Source organism: Sciurus carolinensis, chromosome 8 (genome assembly GCF_902686445.1).
Source record: "Sciurus carolinensis chromosome 8, mSciCar1.2, whole genome shotgun sequence".
Classification (NCBI taxonomy): Eukaryota; Metazoa; Chordata; class Mammalia; order Rodentia; family Sciuridae; genus Sciurus; species Sciurus carolinensis.
In genome coordinates this window covers 58,556,119-58,572,246 of record NC_062220.1, presented here as the reverse complement: position 1 = coordinate 58,572,246, position 16,128 = coordinate 58,556,119, and the positions used below count along the sequence as shown (strand labels likewise).

The following is a 16,128-nucleotide window of genomic DNA, read 5'->3' as shown; positions in this document are numbered from 1 at the left end:
AAGGGATGCCAAAAACAAAGCAAACAGGGAAGGACAGCAGGAGAGAAAGGCAACAGATGAACATTAAGCTGCCATGCTGAGGAATTTATTTGCGTCTTTTACTTGGTTGAATGCGGAGTTGTTGCACGGCGGCTTCGGCAGCGGCTATGGCAGCCCCTGCATCTTCCAGGTGGGTCTGAGTGACGCTGGTTTTGCTTTGACTGCGAGATGGTCCATGAGAACGGAGATGGCCTTCAGACGATGATTTTGAGCTACCAGGACTACTATGGGATTTCTCAATGGTAGGAACCTGCATGTCTGGTTACAAAAGGGTAGAACAGTTAAAGTTAAAGTTGCTCCAGACTTCCTGCAGTCGAGCTTGGTCTACATAAAATTTGGAACTGTCTCAGATTTATTTTAATACTGTCTTTCATGAATCATTTGTGCTACTGCTTACCATATAGTAATATGACTAAACATTGGAAAACAGTTTTGGGGATGAAATCAAAAGGATTCAAATCTTGAAAAGAGAGAGGATTATGAAGAGGAATACATCCTAACTTGCCTCAAGTAATGCCTTTGTTAATTTCTAGTTTCTTCTTGCAACTCTGATCATTCTAGTAGAGGTCAGATAAAAGATAATAGGTTTAACATTGCCCCAGGGGGATCTTTAAGCAAAAATATAGTGAAGTTTTAAATGAGGAGTGAGAATCACTAGAATATTAAATGTAAAGATTATAGAATCATTTTCTCTGGTAATTTTAGAGAATGTATGGATCACATTTACTAAGTCTCAGAGAGAGAGAGGTCTGGACTAAACATCTTGCAGAATGCTAGATGGGGCAAAGTCTAAATGGTTAGGCAGAACCCATAACGAACTATGAAACCTAATCATAAGTAGTCTACTGCACTCATTGCAGTCAGTGGTTACCATATCAACTCGATGGACTTCTAGACATGACCTTAGATTCCCATCTCCTAGAGCACTATATAATCCATTCTCTTCTAATGTACATAGAAGTGCTGTTCAATTTGATGTACTTTCTGAGAAATGCATCAGAGACAAGAAAACAAAACTAAAGTTTGGTATGAAAGTTGTATTTAACCTTTATTAATAGTTCAGCATTTCTAGATAAGATATCACATATTTATCCTCGAACCTAATTTATGACAAGGAATCATCTTGTGCTGAAGATGGTTGGTAATAAACCTCCAAAAGGAAAATATCACTCAAAAGTAATGCTGTATATATTGCCAAATCCAATGTATGCCACTATTATTTTAAAAATAATAATAGTTTAAAAATGAGCTTTAGGCAAGTGCATCTATTTCTGGATTGTCTATTCTGTGTCATTAACTACTGACTACTCTTCAGCAAATATCAAAACATCTTAGGTATTGTATTTTTATAGGAAATGTTGAATTATATATTGTAAGTCTTTCAATTTTTTCTTCTTTTTCAAGACTGGTTTGTCTATTCTAAGTTCTTTATATTTTCCACATAAAATTTATTAAAAATTTCATTAGATACTTTTCCAATATTGACTTTATGTTCTTGAATCTTGCCAAATACACATTAATTTTATTACTTGGAATTTTTGTTTTGTCTTCCTGTTTTGATTTCTTAAAATTTACCATGTTCATATTTTATTGTAAATAATATAATATTGATTCTTTTTATCCTAAAAAAATTTAGTTTCACTCCAACATTTAGGAAAAACAACAAAATTTAGCATACCAAAATGTTTTGATGACACAGGTAAAATGTTCTTGACACACTAAGTAAAAAGAAGAATGCAAAATTATATCTATAGATTAAGAGTATATTCATGAAAAATCAGAGATTCAAATAATTAAAAGGAATATACTTAAATAGAAATGCTGACTATGTTTAGTCAATGTGCTAGAAGGGATTTTTATATTTTCTTTATGAAATACTCCAATACATCTTCTAAAATCATATTATCATGGATTTTGAGGAATAGAAAAGACCAAATAGTTCATATAGCCCAAACTTCTCCATTTTGCAGATTGAAAAATGGAGAGGTAAAGCGAGGATTGGAAAGTCATTTACTTAAGAATGTGGTTATCTGAAATTAGAACTCAGTTCTCTCAATTCCATATCAACTCTTTACATACAATTATGTTTAATTTTTTTCTGACATTCTCTAAATTTTCAATATACATTAAATATACATTCAAGAAGATACTGAGTGAACAAATGGACAAAAACTTTTTGTACTTGAAACATCTCCTACCCTTGGATGGGTCAGGGAAGATACCATGGCTTCTGCTTTTGATGACAGATGGCTTTGGGGACTGCTGGCTGCTCTGGCTGGAATGAGCCTTGCCATGATCAATGCTTTCAGTCTGTTCTTTGAGTGGATACCACCTAGGAGTGTTATCCAGGTGAGATGTGCTAGATAAATCAATCAGTACCTGAAAAAAGAATGCAATAAATCAATGAAATCTATGAATTAATGATGATCAATTAATTACTTTTTTCTGCAAATCTAAAATTTGTTCAAGGATATAAACCAAAGGACTCAGGGTAACTTGTGAAGATGGTGATGCTGTCTTCCTCAGTTTTCTTTTCTTTTTTTCCCCTCATTTTTCTTCACCTATGATATTGCAAACAATGTCTTATGCATATTGGATACTCAGAAAATGTTGATTACATTGAACTTTATAATGTCTTTGAATATTAATTCCATTATTTGGATATCATGTAAAAAGGTAGGGTCGCAAATCAATCTTTTCATGAAACTGAAAATTTTTATATGAAATTCTAGTCCTAAACTCAGCTAGCAACTTTAAAAAAATGTATGAGTTTAGTCACAAGAGGGACAAAATGAAAATAATGACAATAATGGATAATTTGCAATTACTAATTTCTTCTATTAAAACACACTTCAATACCTGAAATAAAGATGTGACTAATAACATGATGAGAAAGCACTGTGTCATGGTTTAATTGATGGTATATTTTTTTCTTAGTGGCATATAAATAATGGCACATTACACAGTTGCTGGTGCCTTGGTTTTGATGAGTTATAAAGAACTAATAAACCCCACTGCAATGGACATATGCTCTGGATTCAGGTAAATAGAAAACAATAAATTGGAAGGATTTCCACACATCAGTTTTTTAAATGAAAACATTAGCTCAGATACAGCATTATATCCTGGAGCAGTCCTGCTTATGATCAAGATTAGTCCACGGGGTTGGACTAGGACTGAACTCCAAAGGTGAGGGTTTAATGATCTGATTTGTGCAGGTACAAAGTCTTAAAAATCAAAGAAGCCCACATTATCACCTGCTTTACACAGTCTCTAGCAAAAGGACATCACCTTGTGTAAGTTTTAGATTTCTTGCAAATAATTTATTTTTCAAATACATTCAAAACTTCTGCTCTAAAAGCACCAACTAAAATAGATTTGGAACATCATAGATGAAAACACACCACAAGATCTTCTTTTGATTGTTAGGTCCTATTCCTAGTTTTGTTTCTGATAATATCTGAGAAATTTTTTCTTAGGATAATTAATCATAAATTACAATGTAAATGCTATATCAAGTCATTTACACATGCAGTAAGAAACAGCAATTGAGGAACATGAAATTCCATTTAAAAAAATCCAGCTCATTTTATAACATAAATTCATTACCTCAAATCTTATTTGGGTTCACAGCATGATTATTGCTGTGCATTAATAATTAATAAAATAATTAATTATTCTTGCAAATAATTATAAAGTACATAAAGTAGTAGGCAAAACCATTTCTCAAGTTGTTCAAACATTCAAAAAGTAACTCAGGAAATAAATTATATCGACAAAAGGATTTTATTTAGAAATGATTATTTTATAAACTTAAGATATGTGCTTTGCATCATGCTTTAAATTGGTGGTTTACAATGGTAGCAAATAAGGAAAAGGAAATCAGAGGCTTACCTCCCCAAGGAAGTCATTGGAAGAAAATCTATCATAATCCCAAACTGTCACCTCCAGCGTTTTCTTCTTGAGCTATAGTTCAAATAAAACTGTCATCAACCCCCTTTTCCATCAGAAAATTTCACTATATTCACGTAATAGACTAATTTATTGTCACCTTTGAATCCTTTTCACTTGTGTAAAACCACTTGAAATCCTATCTGAAATAATGCAGATTTATCCTAAATATTGTTTAAAATTAGTTTGCAGTCCCATCTAGTGTTTGATCATATTTTGTGAACAAAATGGCAAATTTTATTTCCTATTGTTCTATCCCACTCTCACCCACCCATTTTTTAAAAATAGCAAGCATAATCTAAACAATCTTTTAATATAAGAAATTCTTAGATGGCAAAAATATCCAGGATTATTTAAAATATTTTTGAATTTTAATACTTAAACATTTTTGTTTTAATGATTTATAAAAAATATAGTGACACTGTCTTATTTTTGCAGGTAAATTTAACTTACTTTAAAGAACTCAGATTATAATGTATATCCAGTTGCAACTTCATAATCAAGTTCATCTTTCAGAGGACAAATGAAATGCCTCATTTTTGAAAGACAATTTCTTCCTGGTCTGTTAGTATTCTCTTCTCTCTGAATTTAACCTTATAAACTATCAGTTATTTTCTGCTATGCATGGAAAGTTAAGATTTTTAAAAGCACATTGAAGCAATTTTGCCTCAGGTAACGTATTTGTGGTGATGATCTTTATGCTAACCACTGTGATCCTTCTGCACAATTAAGCCTCATATTGCCATCTCTAAGGAGGCCTCAATTTAGGGAATAGATGTATTCCTAAAATATGGTATGGTGTGATAACCCATTTTGATGTGCTGAATTTTGGGTTTTTTTCCTTGAATCACTTGTAATAGTCAAAATAATAGGCTGTTGAAAATATTTTCCCCAAAAGCATAAAGATGATTCATTCTATTGAAATATTTGAATTTTGAAATAATCAATGGAAATCATTACACTAGACTAATTTACTTATTTGCTCATTTTTTGGCTGTTTCGTCAAAATACCTACATTTACTTTCATCATATCTGAACTTCACTCATTTTTTACATGTATTTTATTGAACTCTTTGTTTCTATGGGAAAAATTAATATGGGTCCCAATATTTTTAAAATTTTATCATCCCTATATTTAAATTATCCCAAATCTGTCACCTAGAAAATAATCATTACTTACCTGTTCCATGGAAATACTTTTATAAATTACTGTTTGATTCCACTCAGGATTAAGACTTTTCTGAACATATTTAGTCCTTCTCTTGTACTCAGCACTGTAAAGAAAGAGCTGTTTTGATTATTCACCTTAACTAATGACTTCACAGTCAAATTGAAGGACATGCAGACTTTTCAAGATATTTTCTTCCAAATCACTGCATAATCGTCCCATTATCCTCATGTCCAAAGGCTTATTTTAAATTGAATATACAATGACAATTTAAAAATATGTTGGATGCCTTCAGTTTTGTTTGCCCTAATGAGTATTTTTTAAAAGAAATGCCTATAGATGTTCTAACAATACTATAATTTTAGAAATCTTAATCTTTCCTGAATGTAGGAGGTAACTGCACAAACTATTTGGTAACATCAATATCTTCTTTCCCTATAAATAATGATTTGGTGTTTAACTTTCCAATGGTTTTGCATCTAATCAATCTAGTAAAGCTATATTGTCTTGTAATTCATTATTTCTAAAACAGACACAAAAGAGCAATGAATGTATTAACTGAGTAAGTGATGAAGAATAGCTATTGATATAGCTGGAATTTCATAAGCATTTATCTAATATTTAAAGTATATCCTGATGCTCTTGATAAGGTATGATATTTATTATAGCTAGAAAAATTTTAATTAAATATAAATTTTTAGCTGTTGAGAATCAAACTCTAGTTCAAACCCACATTTAGAGGTAGCTCTGCCATCTTCCCTCTCTCTCTGGCTTTATGCTCTTACCAGCCAGTTGCAGGGGTGGTAATTCATAACAATGACTGCAGAGTGGGTCACTTGGGGATCTGAGCTCTGGCCAGGGAAGGAGAGGCAGTTAGCATTCCATCTACACCTTCTTAACCCCTGCATTGCCAAGGAAAGTCTGATATAATTAATTCTGGCATGAGGATTGAGCATCTGGATTTTTGAAAGCTCCCAGGTAAATATAATGTGTAGTTAAGACTAAGAGATACTAAACTGGTATCTCAGAACACCTCACATGTCAACCATTGTGACCTGAAACCTATTTAAAAAATAAAGTGATATTCTCCCTTTTAACCACCCATTTGAACATATAAAAATAAGGTCAGTATTTGATGATTTTGTTATTTAAGATAAATTGCACACATTCTTGGGAAATATATAGACAATCATTTAAAGAAACACGAACTCATATACTGTGGACAGAAAACATGTTTGCACACATACTTCTTAGGTAACTTTGTTTATTTCTAGAGAAATTTAAGTTTATATATACTTTAACATCTGGAATATTCCACTTCTGCCCTAGAGAAGTTCTCCCCTCTGTGCAAAAGAAATTTGTTCATTAAATATTGTTCCTAATAATAAAACAATATTGTTTGTAATATTGAATATTGTTGCTAATAGTAAGAAATAGACTACACTATGATATATTCAATCAATTATGTAATAAACAGCAGTTAAAATAAATTAAATATCCATATATAAAATATGTAGATCTTAAAAGTATATTCATCAAAAAATTTGCAGAAGGACAAATATAGTAAGGTATGATATAAACCTAAAATCACATGAAATAATAGTATAAATGATCTAGTATACATGCATATAAGACACTTATATAAATATAATATGATAAAAGGAAGTATAAATATTAAATTCGATTGAGTGGTTATGTTAGGTAGATAAGGAAGGGATTTCAGAAGGCTCCAGGGGTCCCTATAAAATACCTTTTATTAAATATTGAACAAATATAACAAAATTTGAATATTTGAGTATTTGAATATTTGATATAGCTGGATAACAAGTACATAGGTATTTGTTAAGATATTTTTTATAATTTTCAGTACTTTGTGACAAAAAATTCAAATATTTTGCTGAACTATGTCTCCTTATATTTAGGAGTTTTTTTTGTTTGTTTTGTTTTGTTTTTTGATGATAAGAATAACATGACCACTTTTAAGTTAATAGCAAACTGGCACTCTAGAATCACAGCTATTCCTATAGGAAACAATATATGATAGTATCAGTTTTGAAGTTTCTGCTTGTTTTGGACTTAGGTAACAAAGGGTAAGACCATGGGAAAACTACAGAAAGGACTTATCACACAGTGATGAGTAGTAAAATTATTTCCCCAAATTCTAAAAATTTGAATCTGATAATGTTAATAATTGAGAATAAATGTCAAATGCAAACTCATACTTTCAGTAAAATTTTAGATATGTCTATATTGAAGGATATGTAGTGTTGAAATGTTTTCCAAAGGATTTATCAGTGTCTTTTTAAATTCATAAATATAAATAATTGTTATTAAAATTTTCACATCCATCTTTAGACTTTTTTTTTTACTTACACAGCAACATTTATTGAATACCAACTCTCTACCTGAAACTGTGCATCTCTATCAAGTTTACAACTGCTCAATTCTTACTTAATTGTATTAACATGTGATCATATATTTGATTATCATGATCGAATTTGATTCATGCATAAAAAGCACTTTATAAAGCAAGCATGCTAAAATAATAACTTTTGTAAAATTCTTACTTTTTCTAGGCAGAGTTCTAAATTATATTTATGTGTTACCTCAATTAACCCTCAAATCATCCTTAAAATACAGGTATTATTTATTACCTCATTTAATAGGAAGAAAAACTGAAGTTCGGAGGAATTAAGGTAGGTTGGCAAGGTTGCATGCACAGTTCTTGACTGTCAGGATTAGGATTCAAATATAGGGAATCTGATTCCTTGCTCTTAAATACATAATACATGAGTTTAATTGATTAGGTTCATCATAAAATGTCACTTATCTTCTATTTTCTTATTTGGAGGCTTTATTAGCAGGGGTATCAATTTTTTTATAATGTAAAGTTCTCCACTTCAATTTAAATACTTATTTTATATGTATATGTATATGTGTAGATATTTATATGTATATAAACACAATATGTATATATATGTATATATATATATGCACTATAAATTACATATGATATGTGCATACAAACACATGATACAAAAAAGTAGGCCACTCTTAGAGAGTTGTCTAAGGAAATTCTTAATGGCATACCTATGTGAATATCATGGGACATGATAGTTATATAGTTATTATAGGTATTTATTTTTTTTAACAGATCCATTCAAAAGCAATCTAAACCAGACACAAATAAAGATGTCCATTTTGAAAGAACATCTTAATCTTATTAAGGAGTTTGATTCTCTAAATCTCTCCAGACTCTAGACACTCATTGCTTTTAGGATGAATAGAGGTAAACATGCTGCCCTTGCACACACACACCCTGCCCACCCCACGACTGGGCTGTGTAAATACCAGTGAAACCTTCTGCCAACTTTTTTTGCATTTGCAATCCTGACATGCAGAGCTGGCACACAAAGCCATTTCTTCAGTAACACTTGTATGTAAATACCATGTTGTGCCCATCTTTTGCATGATCCCAGCAGGATGTATTGGCATTTCACATAATTGAAAACCTGCCATAATTCTCAAAGCCAGGTTGAAATCTGTGGGTTAGAGGAGTGGTGAGCAGCTAAGCTGGGGAATCTTGAATGTCAGAATAAATTCAGGCTGAGAAACAGAGTTCACTCTCATTTTCCTTTCTTGTCTGGTAAATGCATGACAGTACATTCCCTCATGGAATATTACATTAATGGCATTGTACTATGACCATTAGGACATATCTCATAATCAAAAATTTATTAATAAGGGAAAATAAAAAGTCAATTCATTAAGAACATGGTGTTTGTTTATCTTAATATCTATGTATATTTTCAATTTTATCCCCTTGAAGTTTTGACTGATTTCCTTTTTTTTTTTCATTTGTTTTCACTGGCTATTGTGTCATAGGTAGATGTTTTCAAGGAAGTCACCAGAAAATATTTTAAATTCAGATATTCCACCTAAACCAGCAGAGAAGAGTTGTCCATATTTTTTTCCCATTTTAAAAGAAAAAAGGGAAAAAAAAAACAGAATGTGGTAACTTCTTTGCATTTTATTTTCATAGAATTAATTATGTAAAACCTTGAAAGTATTCATTTCATTTAGTTGATTTTCCTTTATGGTTTCACAACGTATGTGTGTGTATATTGAAAAAAAAAAAGAGGTTCAGCGCATACGCCATTTTCTAAGCAGCAGTGTATTGGTCATCTGTCACTTTATTTTCCCATTTTCCTGAGAGTAGAGACTACTACTGTGTTGTCAACTCAAACCCCAGCAGTTGGCACAGTATCTGGCACATAGTTAGGCTAAAATAAAGTTTGTTAAATGAATTCTTAAAACATTTGTAATTCTTTTTTTTTTCTTTAAAATTCATTGAGACAAAATAAGTTTTGGTTATTATATTGCAAATGCATCTAATATCCATCCCAGAGAAAATAGTTTGATATGCTAACAACAAAGTTTAGAGAAAGTTCAAAAAATAATTGGGTTTCCAGGCATAATGATAGCTAAACCTAGTTACAATCATAGAAAAACCTCATTAATGAGAAAGAAATGTGCACTTTGCCCAACAGAGTGAAGAGAGATCAGAGGGCGACACTTCAGATATGCTCATTTCCACTCCTTAATGATCCAGGGGTGTATATTAAGTTCATTGACTATCTGGGTTCCTTCCTTGTTATTCTTTCACCTTCTCTGGCCTGACATTTGTTCTCTCAGAGTTTGAGTATATTAATCAAAGTCCAGGAAGAGGAAATAAGAAATGAGAAAAATGACAAATTAGCTAACAGTACTTGTATTCTTTTTTTTTTAACTTTAATCATCTGCATTTTGTTAATAAAGAAAAGTTGTTTGGTTTTCTTAGTTTTGTTAAAGAAGTTAGTATATTTGATTAGCCCAAATAGACCATATTCCCCAGTGCTCACTTTTATTTTTTTTAGAGATAAATGACCATTGGCTAGTTTATATTTATCACTGGCAATAATAATAGCAATTGCCATTAGCTGAAAGCTTATTATGTACCTGATAATATGCTTATCACTGTGGTTCATTACCCCATATATTTCACAAAAATCATGTGAAATAGGTTATTATTCCTGGTTAGCAGAGGATAAAATAGTTTTAGATAAATCTCATAGTTTCTAAGTGACAGGGGTGAAACTCAAACCCAAGTTCTTTTTTTGCTTTTTTCATGTTTGTTTCTGTGGTATTGGGGATAATACCCAGAGCTCTCTGCCACTGAGCTACACCCACAGGCCTTTTAATTTTTTATTTTGAGAAAGTATCTTGCTAAGTTATCCAGACTGACCTCAAACCTGTGATTCTCCTGCCTCAGTCTCCCGAGTCAATGAAATTACAGGCGTGTGCCAGCATGCTTGACCAAACCCATATTACACGGCTTCCATAGTCCAACTTGATTTCAGTACCTTGTCATTACAGTTACCTCTCACACTGATGATTCTTAAAGATATTTTGAAAGTGACTTTTAGATGAAAGATTGACTCCTAGAGCTTCCAAACTGTAACCCAAGATGTCCCAGACATTCAACCTTTATTTACATTGACAAAACAAAGTCTCCTCTAAGCTAAATGCAATCACTACTATGATGGTGTCTCCTGCCCCCAACCAGTTTCTCTAGATAAAAGACCCAGAGATTCTGAATAATATGATTGATAATGTCTGTTCTAAAAATGACACTATCTCTTTGAAACAGAAACGAATTTCACATATCAGCCCGAGAACTGGAGTGTGTCCTGAGATGACAGAACTAGTCTTAACAAGAAATCCATCACCATGTCAAAGTGCAAAGTAAATTGAGATTTAGTGAATGTATTATGAATAAAATATTTAGTTACATCTAATTTCAGGGTGGTAGTTTCCATGTTTACTTTGGTTTTTAATATTTTCTACTTTTTAATATTTTGTACTTTTCTGCATCCTATTGCATATACCTGCTAAAACTATTTAGAAATGTGGTCAGAACAATTTGCTGTAGGGTTAGATAAAAACTATAGAAAAATAAATGTTACAACCCACATTGAAGTGCAAATCAATGTATATAACAGTACAAAAAGCACAACTCTAGGCATAAGAGCATAGCTTGACACTGAAAGAGAATCAACTCTACCTTGCATTCTGGACAACCATGACTTGACTGCATTGATTCCAAGAGCAGAGTGAAGGACACAACAGGAAAGTAGGAAAAAGAGGAAGAAAAAAAGTTAGGAACAGAAATAAGGAAGAAAATATGAGAATAATAATTAGAGAAACTATACCATAACAGATAAATGACATGAGGCAGAAGATCATTTTAGAAGTACAGAGAAAAAAAATACTTCACAGTAAATCTCAATGCCTTGATCACTGCAGATAATTAGGAGTAATTTAGTGATAGAGTTAGGAGTTGAGTATGGGTAGCATATTAGCTGACTTTAAGCTCAATTCCACTCATTAGGATATTTCTTGGAGAAATTATATGAGAATAGCTGGAGGTAGGCATTCATCTCCATTTCGCTATAGTTCTCATTATTCCCTGTTATTTTCTCCAGAAGGGACTGACATATTCACATTGCCTACCTGTTCTTTTTGGTTATTCAAGTTTGCAACATTCTAATTAAAATATATCCTGTATAAATAAAAGACAGGTACTCTCATGTAGTATAAAATACTTTCATTCATTTATTAAAAAATACTAATTAGAGACAAATCCTTGAAATTGATTTCCCCTGGTTTCATAATACTGTCATTAAGTAATACTAAAGCTTTGCCACACGTGGTGACACATGCCTGTAATCCCAGTGGCTTGGGAGGCTGAGACAGAGGCTCCCGAGTTCAAAGGCAGCCTCAGCAAAAGCAAGGTGTTAAGCAACTCACTGAGACCCTGTCCTAAAATAAAATACAAACAAATAGGGCCGGGCATGTGGCTCAGTGGTCGAGTTCCCTTGAGTTTAATTCCAGGTACCTCCCCCCCACCAAAAAAAAAATAAAGCTTTAATGACCACAGTTCAAGTCAGAATGAAGTACGGTTTTTTGCCATTTTTGTTATACTCACTTTAAAAGATGTGGCCATGCAACTACATAAATGCATAAATTAATTAAAACAAGAGATCTCCATTTTTAGATTATGTGAATAGTAGGTAATTGCTATGTATAAATTATTGAGGGTTTAAAACTATTTGATAAATTAAAGCTAGAGCAAACATACCAACTATTCCAAGTTTCTAAGTGAAATTTTTGGGAATGATGAAATTAAAGCCTGTCTACTGAATTTAACTTAGCACCTTACAATTTTCAAATTACTTTCTGAGTATTACCTAATTTCTCTCCCCAGGAAAACTAAAGCTATGGTTCTCCTATCCTAGCTCTCTCAATATTAATCAGAAACCAAATTTCAAAGAAATTGGTCATATACCATGGTGACATACAATAAATAGCAGATATATAAATGCAATGTATGACTCTAATTTGGATCCCATTCAAAACAATCAACTAAAGTCAGAAAACATATTTTGTAGGATTTCAATGTTGAAGGATTTTTGTTTCTTGTTTTTGCCTAGACAATAGTTTTGGTGATTGCTCATGTGTACTTTAAAAGACTATGTAATTTGTTATTGTTGGGTAGCATGCTCTATAAATGTCAAGTAGGTCCCCAACCAACTAGGAAAATATTATGAAGTAACTAGGGAAATAAGAATTATTGGTAAATTTTACAATTATGGTTACATATTTGTATTATGATTATTTTAAAGTAAGTCCTTATCTTTTAGATATGTATACTAAAATATTTGCAGAGAAAGTTACAGTAGATGAAATTTTTTCAAAACAATCTGGGTGGAGGGAGTGCACAAGGGTAAAAATGAAACACAAACGCCCGGTAAGTAAAAATTCTTGAAGATGGGTGATAGGTACATGGTGGGTCATTATACTAGGTTCTCTGCTTCTATATCACAGTTGAAAATTTCCAAGCAAAAAGTAATATTCAAATGTTACTCCCCAGATTGAAAGAAAAAAAATAAACAAAATATAAACTGTTTCTTCAAATTATCAACCCAGAGTTCTTTTTATTATACCTTCATGTGTTGATTACTTATGGTTTCATCATGCTAATTTGGCTAAATAAGTTGTTCAGATAAAAATGATTTATAGAAGCCAAATCACTGTTTTGAAAGCACCCTTGAGTACTGAGTCACATATCAGAACATAGTAATTAGCATTAATTATATGAAAATTATACATCTCCAAAGAGCACTTATCATTTATTTATTAATTTTTTTGTTGCTGGGGATTGAACTCAGGGCCTCCAGCATGCTGCCCATGTGCTCTCAGCAACACACTCAGCTCTGAATACTTACTTTATGTCAACGAGGTATATATCACACAAGAGATTCAGAGATATTTTCCATTTACTTACTCAAGTCAACCACTCAAATATTATTCTCAATTACTATTATTTCTAAAACACTGATGTGGAAATACACATATAAATAGGGGCATATTAACAGCCATTTAAAGAACATCAAACACATTAGAAAATACTAGCATTTATAAAAGACAGCAACTAAACATCGATTGATTTAAAAAAATTTGGGAATGAAAACTAATTCTTTACATCTACCACAGGTAATTTCTTAACTGATTTCATAATCTGATTGATCATTACAGGAATGTTTCCAAGAATTGAATGTTGATTTGCTCCACAGGCTGGTTGAATTGTGATTACTGCTATTTCAGAACTCTTTAAGGCTTAATTATTAATTTTTAATTTCACCTTATCTACTAATTAGAAATTTTAAAATTGTATCATATAGACAAAATTAAAGAAAGGGCACTACATTAAGGTGAGGTTTTGGAAATGAGAGATTTTAAATCCTGGGCTCTTGTACTTCAAAGACATTGCTGCTTCACTTACCCTCGCCCTGGAAGAAGGTAGACTTTAACAAAAGGGTCAGAATAGCCATTGTTGTCTCGAGGGACTAGGTTTCTTGCTTGGAGAATATGTATTATGAGATTTCCAAGGTCGTAGTTGATTTGAAGCTTTAGGGGACAGCAAAATAGTCCATTAATTTATTTAAACATGTAATATATTATCACTCAGTATTCTACCAGTGTGTTTTTTTTAATCTTATAAATAAGAAGCATCAACCCTCATTTCCATTTGATTTGAAACTAAACAGACCACTTATGGTCTAATTTAATTGGGCATTCCCAGGCACATTTTAATTTCTAGTAAACATGCTGTTCATTCCTTTTGCAGTGAAAAGTCCTGGCCTATGTGAAGTTCATTAGAAGGAAAGTAATACAACAAATGCAAATTATATTTTTCCACTAAATTTCTACTCTGAAGAAAATACTACATGTTGCTACTATTCATAACTACAATTACCAGGATTCAGAAACTAAATTAAATGGTAAATTTATTATAAAATGCTATTTGCATTTCATGTATGTTACATAATGTGATACTGAGATGTAAGAATATTTAAGAATGTGTAGATTTTACTGCCTCCTCCTTTGCATGCATGGATGTCAAACCTATAGCTTCTCTTTTTTTTTTTTTTTGCCCACTTTTATTTTAGAGTGAGAGACTGGGATAATATAATCTTGTTTAATTTTAGAAGCTGAAGAAGAAAAAAAAGTAGTGATCTCAAAGATGCTTAGTGGCTGTGGCACATTGTCATTATATAGTAAAAGAGTTATAATTCAAACAAATATTTGAGAAGCTTACATAATCCATTATAATTGAGCTAACTCATTTTTCTTTTTCATAATTAAAGGATTCTTTTGGCATCATTTAAAATAAGCCTTAGTTCTTTTTGATGTTCCTTTTGTTTATTAAATAGACAGAAAGACCTATATTCAAAGGGAAGATCTATAAATAAAAATAGTAACATTTTCTTATAATCTATACAAAATAGATATGCAGATTTATATTGAAAATGGGACAACTAAGTAAGTTAAATCAGCATCTGAAACTTCAAAATTGAAATAAATCTTCATTTTAGCATGACTTCAGTCTAGTTAAGTTTCCTGGCAGAAAATGAATCTTTAATTGCCTGACTCAATCCAGAAAAGCCTAGAGTCTCTATGATCATCATAAAAGCCATGTGAATAATAAAGCAGTGTACCCTAAGGAAGAGAAATGGGAAGTGTAAACTTTGTATCATAATGTGGTACTGAAACATAGAATAGGAAATTATCTGCCATTTATTTCCCTGAAATTTAGAACAGCTCCCAAATCTTAGGGAGAAGTGTTTCCTGTGCTCTCCTTTTTCTGCCTGACCTGGAGTTCACTTTTATAAAGTGTCAAAGACATTCCTTATTGAAATGCAAACTTGCAGTCTACCCCAAGAGAGTGCATTTCAAAATGTGCTACCATGGTCTCAGAGAACATATAGAGATGTTCAGGGCTCAATTCTGAGACAGAAGAGGATACTGCCACTGACTAACAGCCACACAGCTCCAATGCTTGTAGATTCATGATCTGGCTTTCTACATAAAATTCCATTTGTAATTAGGTTTTGCTTAAAGAAAAAAACAAAACAAAACTGAAATTACTGCCCTGAGAAAATATCCTAAGTGTTAAGAATAATATTGTTAGGACAAATTTTACCTACAGAATAAAAGGGAATGACAAATAAAAGAAGAAGTATTGGATGTGAACTGATGAAAGATAAATGAAATACGGGCCCCCTAGAAGTGGGGAAACAGCAGAGATAGCAAGATCTGGAATACACAAAAAATCCGGCTCCATTCAGCTACTTCCTTCTAAGAAAGGTGCCCACATTCTGCACTTCTCCCTTTTTACACTCTCACCCCACTTTTGCTTTGATTTATATGTGCCTAGATAATTGCTTAATTGATATTTTTGGTCTTCAAGTCCTCCCTTTTACAGTATTTTTTGTAGTTACTATCATATGGATTTTTATTACTTTGTATTAGTCTCTCACTGCAAATACTTAGTCATTGTACAACACTAGGTAGCAATTAATATCCCT

General features: G+C 32.0%; 1 protein-coding gene across 1 annotated transcript in view; it reads right to left on the bottom strand.

Moving 5' to 3' along the window:
* Positions 1–16,128, bottom strand: part of Pclo (piccolo presynaptic cytomatrix protein) — a 423,596-nt gene that overhangs the window by 81,447 nt on the left and 326,021 nt on the right. The window contains exons 15-20 of the mRNA XM_047560916.1: positions 14,043–14,167; positions 11,262–11,288; positions 5,171–5,264; positions 3,934–4,005; positions 2,238–2,418; positions 103–297 (exon numbers count right to left, since the gene is read on the bottom strand). Coding sequence (XP_047416872.1) covers positions 103–297; positions 2,238–2,418; positions 3,934–4,005; positions 5,171–5,264; positions 11,262–11,288; positions 14,043–14,167 — 694 coding nt within the window. The remainder of the gene's footprint in view (positions 1–102; positions 298–2,237; positions 2,419–3,933; positions 4,006–5,170; positions 5,265–11,261; positions 11,289–14,042; positions 14,168–16,128) is intronic.